The 22,561-nt window shown below is 44.8% G+C and overlaps 2 protein-coding genes across 16 annotated transcripts; one reads left to right on the top strand and one right to left on the bottom strand.

The window, feature by feature from the left end:
- Positions 1-16: 16 nt before the first annotated feature.
- On the bottom strand, positions 17-12,917 carry mapkapk5 (MAPK activated protein kinase 5). Of its 2 annotated transcripts, XM_049762578.2 has the most exons (15): positions 12,581-12,917; positions 11,246-11,398; positions 4,981-5,054; positions 4,502-4,577; positions 4,318-4,415; positions 4,145-4,253; positions 3,833-3,922; positions 3,659-3,754; positions 3,509-3,589; positions 3,156-3,343; positions 2,915-3,035; positions 2,725-2,855; positions 2,281-2,396; positions 2,096-2,200; positions 17-1,868 (listed from the first exon to the last, which is right to left on the bottom strand). In XM_049762578.2, the coding sequence occupies exons 2-15, from the start codon at positions 11,366-11,368 to the stop codon at positions 1,774-1,776; spliced, it is 1,503 nt and encodes a 500-aa protein (XP_049618535.1). In that variant the 5' UTR covers positions 11,369-11,398; positions 12,581-12,917; the 3' UTR covers positions 17-1,773. The 2 variants fall into 2 exon arrangements, with proteins under 2 accessions (XP_049618535.1, XP_049618536.1); XM_049762579.1 differs by lacking the exons at positions 11,246-11,398; positions 12,581-12,917 and adding an exon at positions 6,325-7,244.
- atxn2 (ataxin 2) lies at positions 7,534-22,397 on the top strand. 14 transcript variants are annotated; one of them, XM_068650192.1, is made up of 26 exons: positions 7,732-8,450; positions 10,182-10,212; positions 10,773-10,832; positions 11,183-11,254; positions 11,793-11,943; positions 13,193-13,207; positions 14,733-14,857; positions 14,957-15,048; positions 15,259-15,447; positions 15,522-15,697; positions 16,584-16,853; positions 17,526-17,711; positions 17,829-18,002; positions 18,076-18,168; positions 18,252-18,322; positions 18,404-18,732; positions 18,817-18,880; positions 19,001-19,147; positions 19,403-19,420; positions 19,832-19,904; positions 20,009-20,202; positions 20,565-20,691; positions 20,772-20,963; positions 21,052-21,260; positions 21,491-21,668; positions 21,745-22,397. In XM_068650192.1, the coding sequence occupies exons 1-26, from the start codon at positions 8,356-8,358 to the stop codon at positions 21,771-21,773; spliced, it is 3,360 nt and encodes a 1,119-aa protein (XP_068506293.1). In that variant the 5' UTR covers positions 7,732-8,355; the 3' UTR covers positions 21,774-22,397. The 14 variants fall into 14 exon arrangements, with proteins under 14 accessions (XP_049618507.1, XP_049618505.1, XP_049618506.1 ...); XM_049762550.2 differs by lacking the exons at positions 21,491-21,668; positions 21,745-22,397 and adding an exon at positions 7,534-7,552 and having other exon boundaries at positions 8,368-8,450; positions 14,703-14,857; positions 18,998-19,147; positions 20,772-21,168; XM_049762556.2 differs by lacking the exons at positions 21,491-21,668; positions 21,745-22,397 and having other exon boundaries at positions 7,730-8,066; positions 8,368-8,450; positions 14,703-14,857; positions 18,998-19,147; positions 20,772-21,168.
- Positions 22,398-22,561: the final 164 nt, after the last annotated feature.

Raw genomic sequence — 22,561 nt, 5'->3', positions numbered from 1 at the left:
GATGTAAGACAAAAGCTCCTGAAAAGTCCTTTAATTACAAAGTCAGCAAATTGAAGACATTCCAGAGAAGGCAAAACGAAGATGTTGACTTCCATGACGGACTCATGCTACATCAGCTGACAAAGAAAAAACTTTTTTTTTTTACACTTTTAGTGAAAGATCAATTTCGAGTACTAAATCAGATGGTCAATTTTATGGACTCATTTTGTAAAGAATTTTTTTTTTTAAAGTATTGCTCCTCACAAAATTATTGTATTTGAAGTCCTTTCAATAAAAAAAAGTCATTTGTGGAATGATTCCATTGTAGGATGACTAAGAAAATAATGATTGGACAACTTTATACTCATAAGTCACCAAGGCACATATGCTTGTGCAATAAGGCCTTAAAACCATTCTAATATGGTTGTCATTGAGATTTAAAGGGAGTTAGTTACTTGTGTCAAAAATCTCCCCAAAATGATTGCTCATAATATGAAATGATCTCACAGACCCCAAAAAGGGATGAAAAATCAAGTTTTACAAAAGGTTTTAAACACGCTTGATTGAAATGCCTGTGACTGAAAATGACGCCATTTTATCTGATCATATATCCAAAAAACAAGCTATCACAACAACAAATGATTGAAAAGAGAAAATTAAGAACAGGATCCAGAGGAATTGTCCTATAAAGATTTTTTTTTTGTGTGCATCATGTAAACAAAAGTCACGGTACAGGAAACAAAAAGCAATAAAGTTGTGATAAGAGAATGTGCAGTTGTGGCTCAACCTGTCACCATGGTAACAGTACACCGGCCGACATAATTGTCAGTATCTGATTAGCTGATATGATGGACATGCCCATAATATGGAGTCATGACCATAAATTATTACAAAAATATTTTGGAGAATGCTACTGGTGTATTATGCCCAAATTTCAAGTGCTGCTGTTTTGGTTAACAACAGAATGGGAATGATAGCTTCTCCGAGCTGAGATAAGAAGGGAGGCTAAATTTGTGGATGATGGAGCTGGCGAATTGGTGTCAATTAAATATGAGGAAATATGGAGTCTGACGATATTTCGTTAAAGAGCATGATGTGCATGTCAAACAGAAATCGCATCAAAAAAGGGAGCCAAGGCTGAATCATGACTTTCCCAACATGAATCTTGGAAAGATAAACGGAGTAGTGTGACACATTAAAGGGAAGCAGAGGAGGAAGATCAAGATGCTGTCGGCAGCTCAAGTAGGTAAGATTTTGTCAAAAGATGATTTGGTGGGAGGCCCAAGTGCCTTTATGATTCATTTCTGCTTGGACTTTATTTCAAGTGTCTTTGCATCTTTACGAGAGGGACCCACTCTTAGATAACACATTTTCTTGAACCAAAAGGACAAGTTAGAGAGGAAAAAATAAGTTTGGCTTTAAAGAGAATAGTACACACAAAAATCAAACCTCTTTAAAGCCCCCGCCCAAATTATATAAATAACAGAATGTTTTCTTTAAATAAATAATGTTTGGAAAGTTAAAAGAAATGAAATGATTGGGATAAAACAAAAGACTACAAGTTGCGAATAAAAATTTCCCTCCTAGAAAATAATTTCTTTCGAATTGATTTTTTTGTTGCAAAAATGAAAAGTCTTTTTTTTTTCTTTGCAAGTACCAATGAGTTCCTTTTCTTTCACTTGTACAATAGGCCTTTCAGGTCCTTAGGGATAAAAAGCAGATCTTTTGATTTTTTTCCTTTAAAAAAAAAAAAAAATCCTCGTTAAAAAGACAATATAAAAATGAGCGACTTAGCTAGTGAGACTCTTCCACATTTGTCCTCTCTTCAATGGCCTGTTTAACAATTTCCGCCAACTTCAAGCGATCCACCTTATCACAGAATGCTCGACCTGCAACAGACAACAGCAAATAAGACCTGTAGTAATAGTAATCGGTGTTGTGACGTACTCACATTTTGAAAAACTGCGGGAATGTTTAAAGTCTTAAAAAAAACTGGGCAAAAATTGGCACAGAAATTAAATACATTTTAAAAATCGACCCATTTTAAAAAAGCTAATGTGTCTGCTTAAAGTCAAAACAACAGCGTCCTTATACTAAATCAGAAGTGAGCACTGACCATCCCAGCTGAGTCCTTGCAGGCCGTCTCGCAGCAGTTTACAGTCCCTGTTGAACCGCCAAGCTTCAAACATCACCACGTTCAGCTTCTCGTCCTCGTTCTCTCCTTGACACACGCAAACGATTGAAATTCAGTGATTTGACATTCCCCCAGATTTGCCGCTCTGTGTCTTTTTGGTTTCTGACCGGCCTGTGGAAGAATACACTGTGCAATGACATCACGTAGTTTCTCCAGCGCTACATTAGAGTCCTCGCCTCCGTTCTCTGGGTCGTGAATGAAGAAAGCGTCACTTGGCTTGGGGCTGGAGAAAAGACGACATTGGCACATATTGTTCAGACATGTCGCACTCTTCTTATTCAAAAGAATCATGAAGGCAACATTCCACGCCACAGTGAGCCTCAGCAAATCACACAGGAAAAGGTTGCTGTGGATAACAACGAGGCGCTCTAACGTATTAAAGGCTGCCTGAAGGACCAAAGCCCTGAAGCTGCGGTTCATCTGCTGGCCGTTAATTCAAGACTCCCTCTTGCACAATTTGCGTACGCTTGTAAATTATGCTGAATTCCAATATGCTACAAAAGCCCCGAAAAGGTCATTTGTTTTGAAATAATAAACTTGAGCAAACCGACCCGAGTAGTTTCCTCTTCCTGAGGATTGGGTTGTTAACGGAGTTGAGCGGCTTCAGGCTGATGTTCAGATCCTGAATCCTCATGTTGGCCAACTGCTCCGCATGGGCCTGCTGGATGCCCGCAACCACCGCCTGACAAACACAGTCAGAGTTATCCTCGCGGGGTGCAATGGCCACTGGCCGCCGCTCACCTTGTCCATCATCATCTGAGCCGACGGCAGCACATTGTCCAGGGCCTCGGTGCAGTTGAGCCACGGGTGAGCCAAGACTCCCTCGATGGTCAGCCTCTCCTCCGGCTTCACCTTCAGCAGCCTGTGGGGAGCACAACATGATCAGGTCATTAGTACATTTATAGTTTTATTTGGTACCAACTATTGAAATGTTCATTCATTTTACAGTCGTACAAAATTCATGAAATCAAACTAAACCTACTTGCGCACAATGTCCTTTGCCATCTCCGAGATCTGACTCCACTCGTCTTCGGGGAAGTCAAAGCTGCCCATCATGATCTTCTTCCTCATGTCCTTGGGAATGGTGCGGCTGTGATGCTTGGAGTAAAACGGAGGATAGCCGCACAGCATCACGTAGATGATGACGCCCAGAGACCACAAGTCACAGCTCTGGAAAAAGACAATGAGAGTTTTTCAAGGACTGGATTTTGCCCGTGTTCTACCTCAATGCAAGTCGCCTATCTGATTTTGCCATGTTTACACTGATGTGAATAATATTCAGAAGACATAGCAAGTGAATTAAAGAGGAGTGAGGTGAGGCGGTGCGAGTCGAACCTTGTTGTAGGTGTAAGGAGTGGGTGAGGTAGGTATGATTCCAGACTTTTCCTTCTGGTGCCTTCTTTGAGCCTCAAGTACCTGCGGAGCAAAGCGCAGGTTTGCCGCCTACTCTATTCTCGTTGATGTGTTGACTGTTTTCTTTTCTACCTGAGGTGCTACATAGTAGGGAGTGAACTGGGGTGTCATCAAGTCCCCCTGATCTATTTTGGCAAAGCCGAAATCACACAGCTTCACGGGAGCATCCTGGGGGAAAAAACAATGTCAAAAAGCAGTGCAAATACAGTACACGGTTAAAGTGTGTTTGCAAATTCCTCTAATTACCAGAGAATTATCCTTGAAGAGCAGATTCTCTGGCTTCAGGTCTCGATGTGCAATATTTAAGGAGTGACAGTGTTCCAAGGCTTGACTGATCTGTAAGGAGGAGTGATGACACACGTTTATGTGTGTGTAAACAACTACAAATGGCCATATGGAGTGCTGATCTAGTGTGACATCAGCTGCTGAAACCAAGCGGGAAGCTGCTAATGAGACTGTGCTGTTAGTCAGGCGAGAAAACTCAAAAAGGCTTCACACTCCCGAAACACATGTCCAGACCACGCCGGTTAGAAATCTCGAGGACGCTTGATCGCCTACCTGCTTTGTGACCTCGCTCGCCATCTTTTCTGTAAAGTGCCTGTGCTGACTGATTCTGTGGAACAGTTCGCCACCTTCCATCATCTCCATGACGATCAGGAGCCTGGCTCTGCCAAATAAAAGTATTTTTCATGTGCACGTGTCGACGAATGGAGAAGGGTGGACAAAGTTACCTCGGGCTGGACTCGTGTGGGAACTGGACACTGTTGGCGTACACTTCCAAGATTTGCACAATGTTTGAGTGGTTGGCGCACATCATGTGGAGTCGCACCTGCAGGCAGAAACCATCGAGTGATTCAAATCAACTCACGTAACACTATCCAGTTTGGGATAAATAACAGGCGGTGATTATCTGACCTCATTTCTGGCCTTGGGGCGATCGATGAGGATCTTCAGGGCCAACCGCTCTTGTGTTGACTTCTTCAAACATACTCTAAACATTGATAAAAGGAGAAAAGTCACTGTTGGATTGTAAAGTCAATGTAAGGATGGGCAAAATATTAACCAACAACAAGAAGGTTTCTCAAAGTTAACCGTTACGCAGCAGCAGCGGGTGTAATGTTGATCTTCTGCTGATTGAAAGAGACAAATTGATTGTGTCAACGCCGAGTTTGTTTTGGTTAGTGAAAATGCTCCCCATTCTAAAAGCTGTGTAGGTATTATGATTACATTGTATTATACTGTATATTGAAGTTGCCTATTCATGTCAAAGTCCGCCATCTTATAGCTGGCTTATTGTAGCTTTGCAAGCAAATGCTAATGTTGGGCTCTGAGTTAATTGGTCAGGAACTGAGTGGACTCATCACACCGTTTTCTTAGTCTCAGTCCAGACTCACCTGACAGGTCCACTGATGCCAGCGCCAAGCTTTTGCGTCCAATTTATGTTGTATTCCTCGAGAATGGACGCCTCCTGCAATTACGGCATGGATATTACTCAAAAGATCACCGCACATTTCATTTCATGCATCTGTTTTGTTCTTGATGTAACCACAAGCAGATTTCAAGATGACTTGACCAGTCAACCAAATACTGATGATTGCTGAGCAAGTCATCCAGTGGCTTTGTCAACTCTCTTCTATTTCACACCGCACTCTCTGTGTAGATGGCCCAAGTGGACACTCGAGTGTGTGTGTGTGTGTGTTCCAGTTCTCAGGGGCAGAACCCAGTCAACCCATCATTAAGCACATTGTGACCCAGTTGTGAAAGCAGAGGCCTGGGGCACTTGAGATCAGATTTTACTGCTGACTTGGATGCCAGGTTGGTGACACATGAAAGGTAGCAGGCCAGGAAGGAATACCAGGAAGGCAAGGTTGACTTTTGATGATGGGATTGGAAATAAAGCGGATTCATCTGTTGGTACACCTTGGCTCACAAACCCATGAAGGTTTCCTCCAGGTACTACGACTTCCTTCCCAATTCCCCCAAACTATAAATTGTGAATTTGTAGGATAGAATCATACTCATACTGTAATGAAGGAGCAACCACTTCTAAACAAATTCGGATCAGAATGCACCTAATTATATCAGAGGCTAATTTATATTTAACACTATAACATCGTTGGATTTTTTAAATGGGTTTATAAACAATATTTTATGATAAATATTGAAGAGGGTTCACAAGTTACATTTTCTGAGATCCATGTGGAATAATAGTCACTTGTGCTTTGTCTCTAATGGCCTAAAAGTACAATACAAGAGAACTTTATTTATGTTGCGTATTTCTCAAGTTGCAGCTGTAATAAAGTGCTTTACATACCGGTACAGCCACAAAGACAGTCAAAACATTCAATTAAAACACAAATTAATATACCGTAGTAGACACTGATGGAACAATAACAACAAAGTCCGTCTTATTTTGGGTCGAAAGCCAATGAATGAAAATGGCCAGACATGTTTATCTGTTGTACATTTAAGGCCTGCAAGTGGTGGTTTTTGTTCATCCAAATCCAAATGTCATTTTGACATTTAGGGTTAAAATCACAATCAACTATTTTCCATTAGTTATTGTACTTAGATAATTCATGTAATTCTGACCTTACGATGAAAGTTTACAGCACGTTAAGACGCTTTCCAACTTAAGTGCACGCTCGGGTAACGTCTCCGAATGTAATTGAAACTTCGTCGTAAATCGGGGACCCCTTGTACATGCCAAATAAGAGTTTTCGTTCCCCAAAAGTTACCTTGATGAAGTTATCCGCGCTGTTATCTTCCGACATGGCGACCCACTTGGCTCGGTCGTTGTTCCCGAAGGAGCTCACACAGTGGACAATGGTAACAAAGGTTTTGTGCTTGACCTTTAAACAAACCTCGCTCCTGTATCCCCTGATCTGGACCAGGGTTCGTTTTCTTGACCACTAACGGCAGGGCATGGGGACAAAATAACGCACGACCACCACCCTCACCACCTCTCGGTTGATGCGATGCGGCGTCAAGTCAGCCCAACCCGGCTCACCACCTCGGGGTCCAGCTCGCTCTTTCTGTCGCCTTGGATCCACCGTAGTGACCATGTAGAGGGCCAAACACTGAGCGAGGTCACCATTAAAGCCGCAGACGGCAAAAATGTAGCGGGCGAACCCACCGCTAATGGGGGTGGAGGGGCCCACGGGACAAGGGTGTATATTTAGTGGAAGCAGTGAAGCTAGCTAACGACGTCGCGAGGACCCTCGGGAACAGCTAGCACGCTTCCTAACATGTAGCCCAATGACACGCCATTCTGGTAGACGACTACACTCCAGTCACTTGGATTTGAACCTACATTCATCTCATGCCTGCATGAAAGCTTGCTACTATGAACATTGCCGAAAGAATAACCTCAGAGCAGCCTGAGTGTGTCGTCGAGCTTGAGCTTAGCTAACACGCTAGCGAGTTGGCTCAGGTGACAAGTTAAGTTTGCCGCTTTTAGGAAACTAAAACCACATTAACACCCTTCCAACGGGAATGTCCAATCATCGCTTGTTGTTGTCCACCAAAGGGAGTGCCTCGAAGGGTGGAAAGAGTCCAAAAAGTACCCCGGGAGACGCACACATCTATAATGCTAATATTGTAGCATCTTGTCAGAGGGGGACGTAGCACGATTGGCGTAAGGTACACAATAGGAGGTAAAACATATTGCCTGATCAAAATATTTAACGTGGGGTCCTTTAACAAGAAAAACATTCACTACGTACATTTATTAAATTTGGTAAAAATAAAAACACAGATGGGTCAAAGAAAAACTATTTTATGTCTCTCAAAAAGTCTCATAACTTGAGTTTTCATTCCTGGGGAAATAAAGTATACATGGTTTTGTTTGTTGTTAACGAATAATGACATCTGAGATGACAACAAAACAATATGGCAACGTTCACTTAAATAGTCATGGCGTTTAACTTAACATTTTCGTACGATTGTCCACGCGAAGGAGACAAGGTACAGTCGCAGTTAATGGAACTATTATAAGTATAAACGCTAACGTACATTGTATATAATGTCTAATATTGGATTCAACGCATGTTGCGTGTTACGGTGTAATAGTGGCGCATGTGTATGCGGTGTTCGCCGGCTCACGTGGATGCCGCAACACAGCCTTGGCAGACTTCCTGAAAATAGTTCCATCAAGTACCGATTTTGTTTGTTATCGTGTTTGCTTCATTTAAACACGTCTTCAACGGCATCCTCGCTATAGTCATGCATTGTAGTTAAATGTGATACTGTTATTTTTCTGTTGCGTCGGACGCCAAGTGCTGTTACGCATGTCAAATATCCCTCCGCCATTTTTTGTCCCCTTTCAGACTGTTTTGGTCTTTTCGATGTTAGCAACGGAAACAGCCCGAGACAGCACTAAAAGCAAAAATTCCGATTACAAAATCATTTCAGTTGGATTAACGCAGCGCGTTGGCAAGAGGTTCAGCGCCGACATTTATTTCAGCAGAGCCGGTACCAGGTGTTGTCTTTTTTTAAGTCGTGTTTTTCACCCCTCTTCTTTTAAAAGCAATTGTACAGGTTGCTAATTGGGCTAGCTGAGCCCCGCTAGCTTGTTAGCATAGCATCTTCCTTCAAGACCCAGGCACGTTGACATTAGCGTGCTAGCTACCGGAATTTTGGACTGTGATAACGGCGGCTGCGAAACTGTCACACACTAACCACGCAAACACACAGCTGTCCCGTCGCCGTCGAGAGAATTTGCGGTGCCTAACTGGTAATTTTAAGACACCGTCTTTTATGGGCTCGCCATGTCAATGAAGGCCGGTGGAAATCGCAGCAAGCCCGGCGGTGGCAACGCCGCTGGTGCCGGAGGAAGCGGCGGGGGACGACAGAATCTGGGCAGGTCGGTGCAAATTACAATCATTCAATGAAGCGATCAAATACAATGACGATTTGGCATGCCGGTGTCCGTTTCCCGGACGTGGTTATATTTCGCTAACGCCGGTGTCGTTTTTAAGAGATGACATGTCCGCCTTGTGCTTGTTTTTTGGGGGTGAAAGGAGTGTGAGGGCCTTGCGACGTGTTGGTCAGCCAGGGAGCAACCTAGTTAGCGTGCGCGGCCTTACAGATCGCCCCACGAATAACACGTTTAACATCACCATTTCGACCGTATTCCGGGTTTTCCCACCCAGTTTTCCTCAGCAGCATATGTGTGCACAGACCTCTAGTTGACTTTGCTTTGCTTACGTTAATTAGCCTTTTTAATGGCAGCGAGTGGCTGAACGCACTGGCTTCGATGATTGTTACCTGAACGCATCATTTCACTCAGTCCTGCCTTTAACATTAATGTTCAAATTGGTATTTTGCTTTCAAATACAATAACTAGGGCGTGGGGACGCGTATGTGGTTGAAGAAATGGTCGAGTAAGCTGTCAGTCAACCTTGACTTCGCCCGACTCATGTGAAATGATAATGTCCTTCAAGTGTGACTTTTAAACGCGATGCCCGAAGGATCAGGTGGTCGCATAGCTGTCAGCGAAATACATTCGTCCGCGGCTTCTTATTCACTCATTCACCGGCGCGGCACAGTACGCCCTGTTTGTTCCCTGCGTCGCTTTCCATTGAGGCCCTCTTTTTTTGTTGCTACGTTTAAATGCGTATTACAGAGTAGTATGCTATTTATTCGATTCGTTCATTAGTAGGAGATTTATACGAGTCGATATTAGTGGAAAATGAAGCTTCATTTTTCACTTGAAGATGTTTAATGATAGCTAATGTCTATTGATTAATACTCAAGGCGAGTGAGCTTGCATGTGATTGCATACCTGGCCTCGATCCCGGCCGATGAAAAAAGGTGCATTCTAGGACACACTCAAAGAATAAGGTGCATTTTAAGGTGTGACTAGAGTTTGAGAAATTAATGCATTTTGCCGAAAGAACGAGATGCATTCAAGGACACAATCAATGAAGTGTATTTTTAGGCCGTCACACTAAGAAGTCAGTGCATTTTACAAGCGTGTGGTGCATTTGAGGACACAAACAATGAATGTGTATTCTAGGATGCGTTCTCAGCAATAAAGTGCATGCAGATGAATAGGGTGCATTTGAGGACACTCATTGAATACGGTCGCTTCCTGAAGGGAAGGGGTTTGAATCCGGGGGGGGTTGTCTCCCGGTATAATGTTTTCCTCCCAAATTCCAAAACATGTGTGGACTCTAAATTGTCTGTAGGTGTAAATGTGAGTGTGAATGGTTGTTTTATCTATTTGCACTCTGATTGGCTGGCGACCAGTTTGGGCTGTACCCAACCTCTTGGGCAAAGACAGCTATGATAGCCTCCAGCATGGCTGTGAGGTTAAACAGGTTGGAGGATAAATGAATTCATGTGTACACACTGGCCTCAAAAAGAGAAATTTGAGCTGCCATGTTGCATTCATTTACTACATGCTGTTTGGAGACTTGGATTCATTTCATTTTGTGTGTGCAGTCTACACTGCTTTAATCTCGGTTAGTTATCTACATGTGGGACTTCTGGAATTTCTCTCCTTCCCTGTTACAGAACACTTTGATCACTTCACTTTGCCTGTAAAAACATGAGCGAGAACGTTTGTCACCTGTGGCATTTTCTTTTACAGGGGAAGACACAGTGGTAAAGGTCCTGCAGCGGTAAGCAACCTACTTCAACAATTTGAATAATCAAACTTTGTGGGTACACCGCTAAGTAATTTTGTGATGCCATTTCAGCGTAGCCCTCCCCCCCCCCCCTCTTCTTTTTTTTTTTCCTTCCAGTGGTAACTTGTCAGGGCCCCAATTTAAAAGAGCAGCACTCTTGAAAGATTTAGATATGCTAGATATGTTCCTACTTCTGTTCAAATGAAGTGAAAATAAAAAGAGTAAATATGAATGCCCTCGCATGTGGACAAGGAGAGCCACATTCTCAGTCAGCTGTTTATGGAACAGGACAAATACAACATGAGAACACTCAAGGAGCCATAGCTTCTGTTGTCACTTTCTGGGCCACGCCCCTTCACGGCTTACGTCTGACGCGACTATAAAACCAATTTATTTCTTTTCATGGTCTAATTTTTTATTATTTTTTTAATTCAAAACTGTGTTGTCATTATATATATATATAAAAAAGAAATAATTTATGCCACTTAAATTCATTGTAATGGGGGAAAATATCCGAAATGAATTAAACCAGACTGTATTTATATCCTCCCCAGGTCATTTTCAATGGCGTGTATGCAAACATGAGGATGGTCCATGTCTTGACATCAGTTGTGGTATGTTCACTGTCAAGATAACCACATGCATTCTTCAAAATTGTATGTAACCTTGACAAAGCAGTAAAGCCAGCAGTTTGACATAACATTGTATGACTCACGATTACTGTAAACGACTTAGTCAAGCTTGAGTTTCCTCAAAATGTCCACACGGTAATAAACAAAGCCCCAGCGATTTGCTTAGGCAGCTGCTTGCTTTAACAAATCGCATTGATCAGTCATCAGGGTGTTTCGTAGCAGATGGTTTCCAAACGTGTCTTTAGAGCGTGTGAATTGATAATTCAGCGTTGTGACTGTGTGTATGTGTGAATAAATGTTCACCAAAGTGAAAATGTGAACTATGATTACAGGGGACCAAGTGTGAACTGAAGGTGAAAAACGGAGTCGTTTATGAGGGAGTGTTCAAGACTTACGGTCCAGAGGTAAGATGGCTGTCTGTGGTGGTTCGGACTCACTTCAGTGGTGGTGCTGACAAAGTCCATTCCTTTCACACTGCCCTTTTTGGGATAAGGGATACGTGGCCCTTCATCTTCCATTTTAGAATGCCACTTTACTCCGTTAGAACCCTGCAAGAACATTTTTGTTTTCAGCAAATGAAATGCCAGAAATCTGAATATGGGACAAAGTGGCGTCAGAACCACAGCAGCAATTTTGCCAGCTAAAACAGCACATTTGAGTAAGCCCCCTTGACTAAAAATTGATCGGTAGGAACTGCAATTGTGTCAGGCTGTTATCATCAAAGACCGCAGTTATTTTTGCCGATTAAATTGCCTTTGAAAAAAAAAAAGACTTGACTGTCTTCCCAACTGCGTGCGCCAAATAAACAGCTACCCGGTCAGGGCAGAAACAAAAATTCCTCGAGCATATTTCTTTTTAACCATGGTCAACGCTCTACAAGATGAAAACTCAGCTTAGAGTGTGAGTTTTTTTTTTTTCCCCCCCCCCCCATGTCTTTCCTAGTGTGACCTGGTGTTGGATGCAGCCCACAGGAAGAGCCCAGAACCGAGCACGGGCCCCAAGAAAGAGGACATTGTGGAGAGCATTGTCTTCAAGGCTTCCGATGTTGTCTCAGTGTCCTTCAAAGATGTTGATCTTAACTTTGCCAGGAAAGGTATGGAGCAGATATTTCACTCATCAGCATTATCCTTACACGTACACTCGGCCTCGTCGATATTAGAACTCGTGAAGCATTCAAACAGTGAGAAGGCGACTGTCAAGTGGCCCACACTTTTGTGGGGTTACACTGCAGCTCCCCACTTGAAAGGCGCTTGGACAAAAGGATTTGAACTGGACTTCACTCAGTGATCATGACTGGGTTTTTTTTCCTTGTCTTTGGTTTATTTGCATCTTCAGCCAAACACAGCCAAACACGGCCAAACACGGCCAAACACGGCCAACACAGCCGACACAGCCGACACAGCTGACACAGGTGAAAAAACTTAAAATAAACACAAATAGATGGTCAAACTCTAAACCATAATTAAGCAATACAATCCAAAATCAAATACTTAGGTTTTAAATACTAAGTCAGGATGACTTAGCCAAACAGCTTTCAACCCTGGTAAGTACATACAAACATTTTTCCCGATTTCTTTTTTAGCTTTTACTTTTTAGAATACACCACATAATTTACCACAATTTCACTATAATGTTGAACATAACCATGACCCATATCAATTTTACATATTAATTTCCTAAGCCACCCAGATGTGAGCTGTAGCCCCATATTCAAATGTCCAAAGACTCACCGGCTCCTGCTTTTGCTTCGTTTTCCAAGCTTTCCGCTGCAGTCCTGCCCTTTGGAAATGCTGCCTTGTCTAAATCATGGCAAGTTACCTTGAGCTCCAACACTCTCCCTCTTAATTAACCCCACCTGGTGCTCTCAACAGCCTGCCTCCTTGGGTGTGGCTGAGACACACCCAGGCAGAGAGGGTGCGGCTTCCAACTCGTCTCAACAGCGACTTTGAATTCACTCACAAATAAACACACGACCGAGTGAATCACTGCACACCCATGACATCCTCTATTGATCAGTGTGTATTCACTACAAAGTAGAGCCGCCGCTCATTGAAGACTCATCCCATCCATCGATTAGGCCGAAGTGAGGCCACTCGTCATAGACTGAATGACGCCAGCGAATTCATCTTGACGTATTCAATCCTTTAAGAGTTATTGACTGTGTGCCAGGACAGTTTGGCGTGTCTTGGCGGAGTAATTAAGATGCAATAGACAATTGAATTATATTTTATGTTTCTGAATGTAGCCATACAAAGCAATGCAGTTAATCATAATGTAGCTCACCGCTCTGTCATTCCATCTTCTGACTCTTTGCCACCTGTCTTTGTTCTCCCATGGTCTAGTTTCCTCAGACACAGGTAATATGTTTGTTTTATCCTCTCCCCTTTCTGTCTGGCAAACTGTCTTTACTTAAATAATCAAACGTGTTGCAATCGCTCGTGCTGCCACTCTTACCCTGTATGGTGATTCTTTCAAAGTCTCCTCTGCTTCATCTTACGGCTTAGAAATAAGGATCAAAAACAGTGGAACCTCCAAAGAAAGCCGCCCTTAAAGGCTCTAGGTTTTATTTCGCCCTTATGGTTCAATACCATCATGTGTGCAATTTCATGATTTATTTTTGTTTTTTTTTTTCCTCTGTAGAACCACATTGCGTGTCAGGGAGGAGCTCAGTTTAGTCTGGGTTGTTAGTAGAAGAACTGTTTTGATGGGTGGACATCAAGTTATTGCGTATTTTTGCCATACATGGCAGAGCTTCTTGCGTCAGTAAAATGTTCAACTACTTAAAGGGTCATTTGTCACTGTGGGATTAGTTCTCAACACTTTTTTTTTTTTTCCCCCTCTTTGGTTCTCTTGTAAATGTGTTCTATCCTTATTTGGTGTATTTACATTTTTGCTCTTGAAATTGGAATAAGGTTAAGGTGACCAGTGCCCTAGAGCTATTTCTGTTTCTATTGAGAGGTTCCACTGTAGTTGAGCTTCATGTTGTTGCTTTCAGCGGAAGATCAGACAGGTTCCGTTCTAAAGTTTTTCCTGGAGAGTCTTGTAAAAAAACAGATTAGACATTTATACTCATGCCATTAATACGTTCGTGTAGACTGAATTTTGTAGTTGTAATTTTAGTTCAGTGATACTAACCGAGTTTGAGAAGCAGTAACGTTTTCAACGGTTTACAGATGAGAATAGGGCCACGCGGGAGAGTAAAGCCACCGTTTCATTTCCATTGAAAGCAACGGGTTGTAAACTCACTGGGAGGAAAAACTAAATTGCTCACTACCAATTAGATTCAAGTGTCAGAATTTTCAATGAGCCATCTGATTGACTGCATTCTAAACGCATGCTTGCTTCAGCTCACCTTCAACCCCCCTGCGTGTGAAACTTCTATTTTCCATAATGGACAGCAGCCAGTCACAAAACATATTGGCCAGCTCTGCTTATGTAACAGAGACTAGTATAGTGCCTAGTATGTCAATAATATGGCCCTTGTGCTTATTATTCTGTCCATTGTTAGCAGCTAGTACTTTTCTTGCTTTCGTGCTTAATCTTTTTTCCCGTCCACATTTTTCTCTTGCACGTTGCACTGACTATTTGATTAGTTTATTATTACAGTGACAACACAATGACATTTTTTGCCTCGATAACGACTGCACTAATTTGCAAGGCTTGCACGGATTTTTGAATGAATTTATAAGCACTATCTCAGTAGAATTATATTTTGTTATAGGTTTTAATTTTTTTTTTTTGTGTGGTTAGAAGTAGTCTCCCCCCCCCCGCATAGAAAATCCTGAAGGCATGTGTGCTTTTGTGCATAGGAAGTAAGCGTGTGGTTTCCCCTGCCTGTTTGTATGTCTGCAGAGCATAAAGGTGTATCCTTGCGTGTCTCAGATAACTTCACAGACTCCGCAGTGAGTGGCAGGATCAATGGCGAGCACAAAGAGAAAGATCTCGAGCCGTGGGACGGCGGCGAGACCCACAATTCCGACAGTCTCGAGTCCCTGGATACAGATGTGGTGAGAAACAAGATGCAACGCCGCAACAAACACTGATGGAGGCATCGCTTCTTCCCATGTGTGGAACATGAAAAGAAACATCCTTTTTTTTTTTTGTAGTCAAACGGATGGGACCCCAATGACATGTTCAAGTACAACGAGGAAAAATATGGTGTCTTGTCGACATATGACAGCAGCCTGTCCACTTATACGTAAGAATACCGTGCTCCTTACTTTGTCCCCTTCCTTATGTGAAATGTTTCTGTTTTTAATTTTCATGAATACATTTTTCCATTCGTGGCACTTCATAGTTTGAGTTCACTGTGAAATTGCCACTTGTTCTTTTTTACTGTTCCAGACAATGAATAAAGAAATGCAAGTATTTATCCATGGCCGTGTTCTAACCTGCCCTATCTTGTCAGTGTCCCCCTCGAGCGTGACAACTCCGAAGAGTTCCTCAAGAGGGAAGCGCGCGCCGCCCAGCTGGCCGAAGAGATAGAAGCCAGCTCTACGTACAAGGCCCGCGTGGCCCTCGAGAACGACGAGCGCTCAGAGGAAGATAAATTCACCGCGGTGGTGAGAGGTGAAAGAGAGATGCACTCATTGAGCAGGTGATACTTAGTTCACACGGTGACAGGTCTACTGGGCCCAAGGAGCATCGTATTGATCGGGTGTCTGTTTGCAGGGAGAACAAATACATTCCCCCGGGCCAGAGAAACAGGGAGGCCATGTCATGGGGGCCCGGACGTCAGAATTCCCCACGTCTGACTCCGAACTCAGCCGGGCCGTCGGCGCCTCGCGCCGCGGGACTGCATGACTACAATCAGAGCCCAGGGGGAGACCAGAGGGTGGTGAACGGAGGTACGGCTGCTCCAGTTCTCACACACCTGTGATCCGTTGTGCTAGCCAATGTTTTCAGTGGGGAAAGCACCTACACATTTTCAGTTCACCTTTTCCCAACTGGTTTCCATCTTCCTTTCGTAATCTAAGTTTGTCATAGAAAATTAATAAAGACTTGTTAACCCTTTAAATGAATGATTTACTTTTTTTTTTTTTTTTAATGCTATCATATTCACATTAACCTTACAGTGGATCTCAACAATACCCAGCGCGGTTACAAATGGCACACAATGAACTAGTTTGCGCAGCGGCGTAAGAAAGCAACGTCACAAGAGGGCGTTACTGTTACCGCCATGCTTACTTGGTCATTCCTTTGGTATGCATTCATGGCAAAGTAGTCATGCATATAGTGATTGTAATAAGGGCATTTCAAGATTACAGACAATGCACAATCAATTAGTTTCCACAGCGGCGTAAGAAAACGACATCACACTATCTAAGGCATACTCGTGCCAGAGTCCACAGAGGCAGGCGTCCATGATGTTAATGCCAAAGTACGCAATTGGTGTTGACATAATAATCTTCGGTTCAAAATATCACCTTAGGACTTGCCAATCATCAAAATTCTGAAGAAAGAAAGAAAGAAAGAGAGAAAGAAAGAAATCATCTTGTCTTATAAAAAACCCTTTTAGTTTTGGCCAATCAATGACATTAACGCCAGTGTGCTAGCTACATCGCGGTCTTTCTCTTTAACAATGTTTGTGCTGTTTTGAATTTTTTCTTTTTTGCTTTTCTGTCTCAAGTTTAATGAATGGCATGTGCCTGTATGTTCTCGCTCGGCTCTTTTTCCGCTTGATTTGCTCATTTCATTGTGTCATCCTTGATCATTTGTCCTTCCCTCTTTTAGGTTCATCCCATTGGCCCTCACCCTGTCCATCTTCTTCCTCCCGTCCCCTTCCTCGCTACCAGTCCGGCCCCTCCTCCCTGCCTCCTCGGGCCACCACGCCCACCAGGCCACCCTCCAGACCCCCCTCTCGACCTTCCAGACCTCCCTCTCATTCATCCCATCCCTCCTTTCCCTCCCCTCCGTCATCCTCTTCTTCCTCCTCATCTCCCTTTCCCCTCCACGGGCCCTCGTCAACGGCCTCCACTCTGCCCAAACGCATGTCTTCAGAAGGTACCCCACGTCAATGTGGCGTAGACCTGGGCAAAGGCATGAGTTGAAGGTGGATGGATTGGTCTTAGCCCAAGAGTGCCGCTTAACATATCCTAAAGATTTCAGACGTTAACTGCTTTCAAAAGTCAATTTGCCCAGGTCTAGTGTGGATCAGCATCATAAGATGACGTTAACTTCTGCGGAGTGATTTGGAATTTTTTCGGCTCAAGTGCATTTAAGTACACCGTAAACAAACGGGAAGGTGCAGTGAGTGACGCTGAATCGCTGACAGGCATAATTTAAAGTTGCAAATATAAGACTTTGTCTATGAGCACTTTGAGCATGTTGCTTGTACCAAGAACATGTTGCTCCAAGTCCACGAAATAGGACTTGCCAGTGTGCCTGGTTTATCAGTTTATTTACTGTCTTAGTTTTGTCTACTTTGCACTGAGGGGTCACCGGTTCATAAGCTGCACAACTCTGCTGATTGGTGAATCTGTTCTTTCGCACCTTACCTTTCCCCCCCCGCAACCTCCCGCGTTCCCCTCTCTGGTCACTTGGCTGCGCTTTGAGATGGTTGCTGTGTCTGCGTGTGATTCGACCGCTTTTTTTGTACTAACAAGCATGTCCAACACTCCCGGTGTGACCATAGCTTCACCCTCCTTGACCTCTCAAATGTTTCTGTCACTGTAGGTCCGCCGCGGATGTCTCCGAAATCCCAAAGGACACCCCGTGCTCACAGAGTGCCCCCCAGCAGGACCACTAGTATGCCGCCGGGGGTGGATCTCATTTCTCACACTACGCCTGGCGACGTCTCGGTGACTCCTTCCAACAGAGGCAACTCCTCTGGAGGAACCTGGTCTTCTGTCGTTAGTGGAGGTACACGCCATGACGCTAGCAGACCATCTCTATTGGGCTCCACAATTGTACACATTCAAGGCTGCAGCAAACCTTATTTTCTGTCAAGTAAAACTATCCATGTCTTTTCCTCATCAGCGCACAGACCTCGCTCCCCGCGTCAGAACAATATGTGCGGTGCCTCCCCGTCCTCCGCATCTCTGCCTCAGACAGGAACGGCTCCCACCGAGTCTCTAGCCACACCGACGTCCGCTTCCTCCCCGACTGCTGCGAGCCCTGCTCCCAACATGGTAGCCTCTCTGTCAGGAGACGGTAAGGCTCCAAGCGAAGTCACTTGCACAACTGCTTTATGCATTATGTAACGTATCACGCAATTGTCTTACAGGGAAAGAAAGCCGCGTCCACGAGACGAGACAAACATCCCCCAAAGACGGCATGAAGGATAGTTCTTCCAGTATCAACAGACCTGTGTGTAAAGGTAGGCATAAGTCCTGACAGCCTTCAAACACACACACAGAGGTTGCGTAACCTTGTCTAAAAGGGTTTTTGCTTTTCTTACAGGTCCCCCCTCCTTGGCGCCTGACCATAGGAAACAAATAGACAATTTAAAGAAATTTAGTGAAGATTTTAGGGTGAGTGTCTTGCAGTGCCATGCTGAATCTTTTTTTCTGTTGGACCACGCAAAACTCTTTGTTGGTCCTTTTATTCTTCAGTTGCAGTCTAGTTCCAACCAGGATCCTGCCTTGGACCTCCTGGTAACCAAGCCTCCAAGAGACTCTGCAGACAAGCCCAGCGACCTTGCGTCCTTGGACAAAGCCTCCTCAGTGGGCACCGAAGACCACGGCGGCGCCACCCCATCCACGGGCGTTGTCAACACGAGTAAGCCCGGTAGCCCCGCCGCGCTCTCCCCGTCTCCTTCTGGCCCGGAGCAGAAGAGAGCGGGCCTAGATATGACGTCGCAGGGGGTTCAGACGACGGCCGTATCGACTTTTGGTGGGCCCAAGCATGAAGAGAAGGAGGACAAGAAGGAGGCGGTGCAAGAGTGAGTGAGGCTGTAAGGAGGAGGCTGTTGAAACAGTTCAATCATGTCAATGATAATCTTGATCTGCATCTTTTCTTCGTGCAGTCAAGTAAGAAAGTCCACCTTAAACCCAAACGCCAACGAGTTCAAGCCAAGGTTCAATGCTCAGGTGAGTGCACTGCCCACCCCTCTGACAATCGGCAATAACCCTTTCATTGCTGTCTATGTCTGGATAGTATAATGCAAGCGAATTTGTGAAGGACTTTTTTCCCCCCGCTCTCGTCAGCAGCCCAAACCAGCCAACACCCCGACACCCCCGCGACCTCAGGGCCAGCCTAGCCCCTCCATCATGCTCCAGCAGCCCCCCGCTGTCTATGGCCAGCCGCTGTGCTTCCCCCAGATGTATCCTCTCACACCAGTTAGTCCCGGCGTACAGGTGAGACCCACGCCTTTTCGCAGCTGACCCTGCCGGGTGTGACGTAAATGCCCCGCTGGAATGTCAATGTTGATGCATTTATCTCACGTTGCTTTAAGAACAACTTGGTGATCCAACATCAGACATATGTAAAGACATGCATTTTTCCTTTTCTTCCCCCTGCTCCTCATTCTTTCTTTCTTTTTTCTCTCTCTCTCTATCTCTTTCACTCTCTCTGTCTCTCTCTCTCTCTCTCTCTGTCTCTCGCTCCATTAGAAAAGCATAATATGGAAGGTTTGTGAATTTTCCTCAAATTTTCATTAAAAAAATCCTTTTATTTACTTTTTTCTTTTTATCGAAACTCAATTAGCTTTGAGATGTTTTGCTTGCTTGTCAATTTTAACGCATTCAGATGTTGGTTTGCCAACTTCTTATTGCAATTCATCTCTTATAGCGTTAATGGTCATACTGCTAGGGGTTTATTTCATAAAAGTGCATGGGGTTTAGTGACAGGCAGGTGTTAAAAAACACAAAGTAGAAAATGCATGCAATCAGGTAAGATGAAGCCTACATGCTTGTGTCATTTCCGTTATTTGGTCTTTTTTTTTTTTTTTTAAACTGTTAATGGTCACCTGATTAAGTATAAAGTTAGCACATGAAGAATTCCATCCATTTTTATTTGATTTCTTGCTCCTTTCCATGCAGTCTCCTGCAATGTACCAGGTTCAGATGCCACACATGACTGTCAACCAGTCTAAACCGTACAGACCAGGTAAAGGTAAGAACAGCCTGGTTTTCTCTTCTCGTAGCACATCATCATCATCAAAGACTAAAGTCAAGGCTTTGCCTGTGTGACATTCCATTGTTCCGGTTCTTGGCCAGTGTCCAACATGACCCAGCAGAGGTCAGACCAGCACCACCCGCCGGGCACACCCACCCTCATGCACCCGGCCACGGCGGCAGGGCCGCCGATCATCACGCAGAGCCCGGCCTACTCCGCCCAGTACTTCACTTGCAGCCCTCAGCAGTTCCCCAGTCAGCAGCTGGTCCAGCAGATGCCGCACTACCAGTCTCAGGTCTGTTTACTTGAAGTACCACTTGAGGTGTTCTAAAGTTGACACGACTGATATGTGCCCCACAGCCCACCACACAGAATGTGTCTAGTAGGTGGTGGGACTTTGCAATGTTTGCAAAAAAAATCAATAAAAATTCACAGATGTCTGTGTACGTCGGAATAAAACGCTGCTTGCTTTCCACCTTGAGAATGCGGGTCAAAAAAATCCATCTGGGGCTTGGCTTTTCCCCCTTTACTCAGTCTCTCACTCCCAAAAGCTACACCTTCAGAATAGTTAATTTGTACTGCCCTCGGGTGGCCAAGGCAAATATGTGATCAAAAAAGACCTCACATTACCATGATCAAATAAACATTGTGTTCCAGGCGCAGCACGTGTTCAGTCCTGTGATGCAGGGCGGCGCCCGCATGATGGCGACGCATGCCCACGGCCAGCCTGGCCTGGTGTCCTCCTCCACCACTCAGTACCCAGAGCAGACGCACACCATGTATGGTATGTATGCCAAGCCCCCAGCCCCCTTCCATCCCACAAACCATCTTGACAGCGTGTCATCTCCTCTCGTTTTTTCTCAGTGTCTCCTGGCCCCATGTCCCAGCAGTACCCCCACCCGAGCGCCACTTTGCACCCTCACCCCCAGCACCCCCAGCCCTCAGCCACGCCCACAGGCCAGGGGCAGCAAGGGGGCCCGCCTCAGCACGGAGGCCCGCCCAACCACCCGGCTGCCAGCCCCGTGCAGCACCCACAGCACCCTCAGGCGGCAGCCGGTGATGACATTTGCGCCCTCCGGGAGCTCCTTGGCGTCGGCTCGCACGTTTACTTATCGTGACTTTTGCCTTTCGTCTCACTCCTCAGCCGCCGCTGCTGCCCAGGCCCTCCACCTGGCCAACCAATCCCAGCAGCCCATGTACTCTGCTTTGGCCCCCACGCCACCCTCAATGACGCCGGGCCCCAACCCGCAGTCCCCGCAGGCGTCTTTCCCGTCGGCACAGCAGACCGTCTACATCCACCCGCAGCAGGTCCAGCACGGCTACAACCCCAACCATATGGCCCACGTGCAGCAGGTAAGCCAAACGACAATAACAAACTGGTAACGGTCACAAAAATGAGCCTCAGGCATTTAGAATCATCAGCAAGAGGGTCCGCTTCAGCGCGGTCCAGCAGAGGGATGCGTTAGGATGCCAGGTTTTGGTTTTACAATGTGTTCGACCGAATTGAAGAATACGTTCACGCAGCCATCTTGTGATGGAGAGGCCATAGCTGATTAAACCATCTGTGTGCTCTTCTGTCTCAGGCGCACATGCAGTCAGGCATGGTGCCATCTCACCACGCGCCACCCACCCACCCTCCAATGATGCTGATGGCCACGCAGGGCCCGCCGGGGGGCCCGCAGCCTCCCATGGCACAGACGGCCCTTAACCACATCCCCGTCTCTTCCACCACACCTTTCTCCTATCTGGCGCATCCGCAAGGTAAACAACCAAAACAAAGCACTTTTCTTCGCTTGATGTTGGCCCATGTTCACGTGGCGTCGCCTGTCTTTTGCAGTGCAGGCTCATCACCAGCAGCAGCTGTAGATGGCAGGCCCATGTTCACGTGGCGTCGCCTGTCTTTTGCAGTGCAGGCTCATCACCAGCAGCAGCTGTAGATGGCAGATAGATGGCGCCAGAGAGCAGAAACGTCATTTCTTGAAGAGGATGAGGATTCCTCCTTCTTCCCTCAATACCCCCTTCTCCTCCTCACCCCACATGTTTCCCCATCCAATTCCTTCCCTCCTTTCGTCTTTCCCCAGACAAGGCAATAAGAGAATGTTAACAGGTTGACGATGCAGTGATGTGTTTCAAGAGAAAACTAATCTATGAACGAAGAAGAATTAAACTGGAACTTTGTCTGCACCTTGTGTTGGGGTGAAAAGAAAAGCAACCCATTTTTGGACAGTATTAATGTTACTGTTGTGTATCGCTGATGCTGCTGCTACAAGACTAAAGTGTCTAACCAAACTAAAAAACAGCCAGCGACAGGGGGATACAAAAACACGAGTGTTTATTTATGAGAAAAAAAAATGACGGTGATCACCACCCACCTCACACCTGACCCTAATGTAACTTTTAAGTTAAAACTTTTACTTTGTAGATAATATAAATAATTAAAAAAAATGAGCCAAAAAAAATTACAAAATAAAAAAAGTTTTAAAAACTGAACTGACTGTGTTTCTTGAAAAATAATCTTTTGTGCTGAACGTAATCTTTTTTGCTGAAAATTTTAATGCAAATGCAATGTGCGAGAATTAAATTGAATTAATTAAAATAAAATTAATTAAAAAATACCCAATGTTTTAACTAAATTAATAGAATTAGAAGAAAAA

The sequence above is a fragment of the Syngnathus scovelli genome, chromosome 3 (genome assembly GCF_024217435.2).
Source record: "Syngnathus scovelli strain Florida chromosome 3, RoL_Ssco_1.2, whole genome shotgun sequence".
NCBI lineage: Eukaryota > Metazoa > Chordata > Actinopteri > Syngnathiformes > Syngnathidae > Syngnathus > Syngnathus scovelli.
Note: the sequence above shows the minus strand (reverse complement) of the source record. Positions and strands in the feature narration are given on the sequence as shown.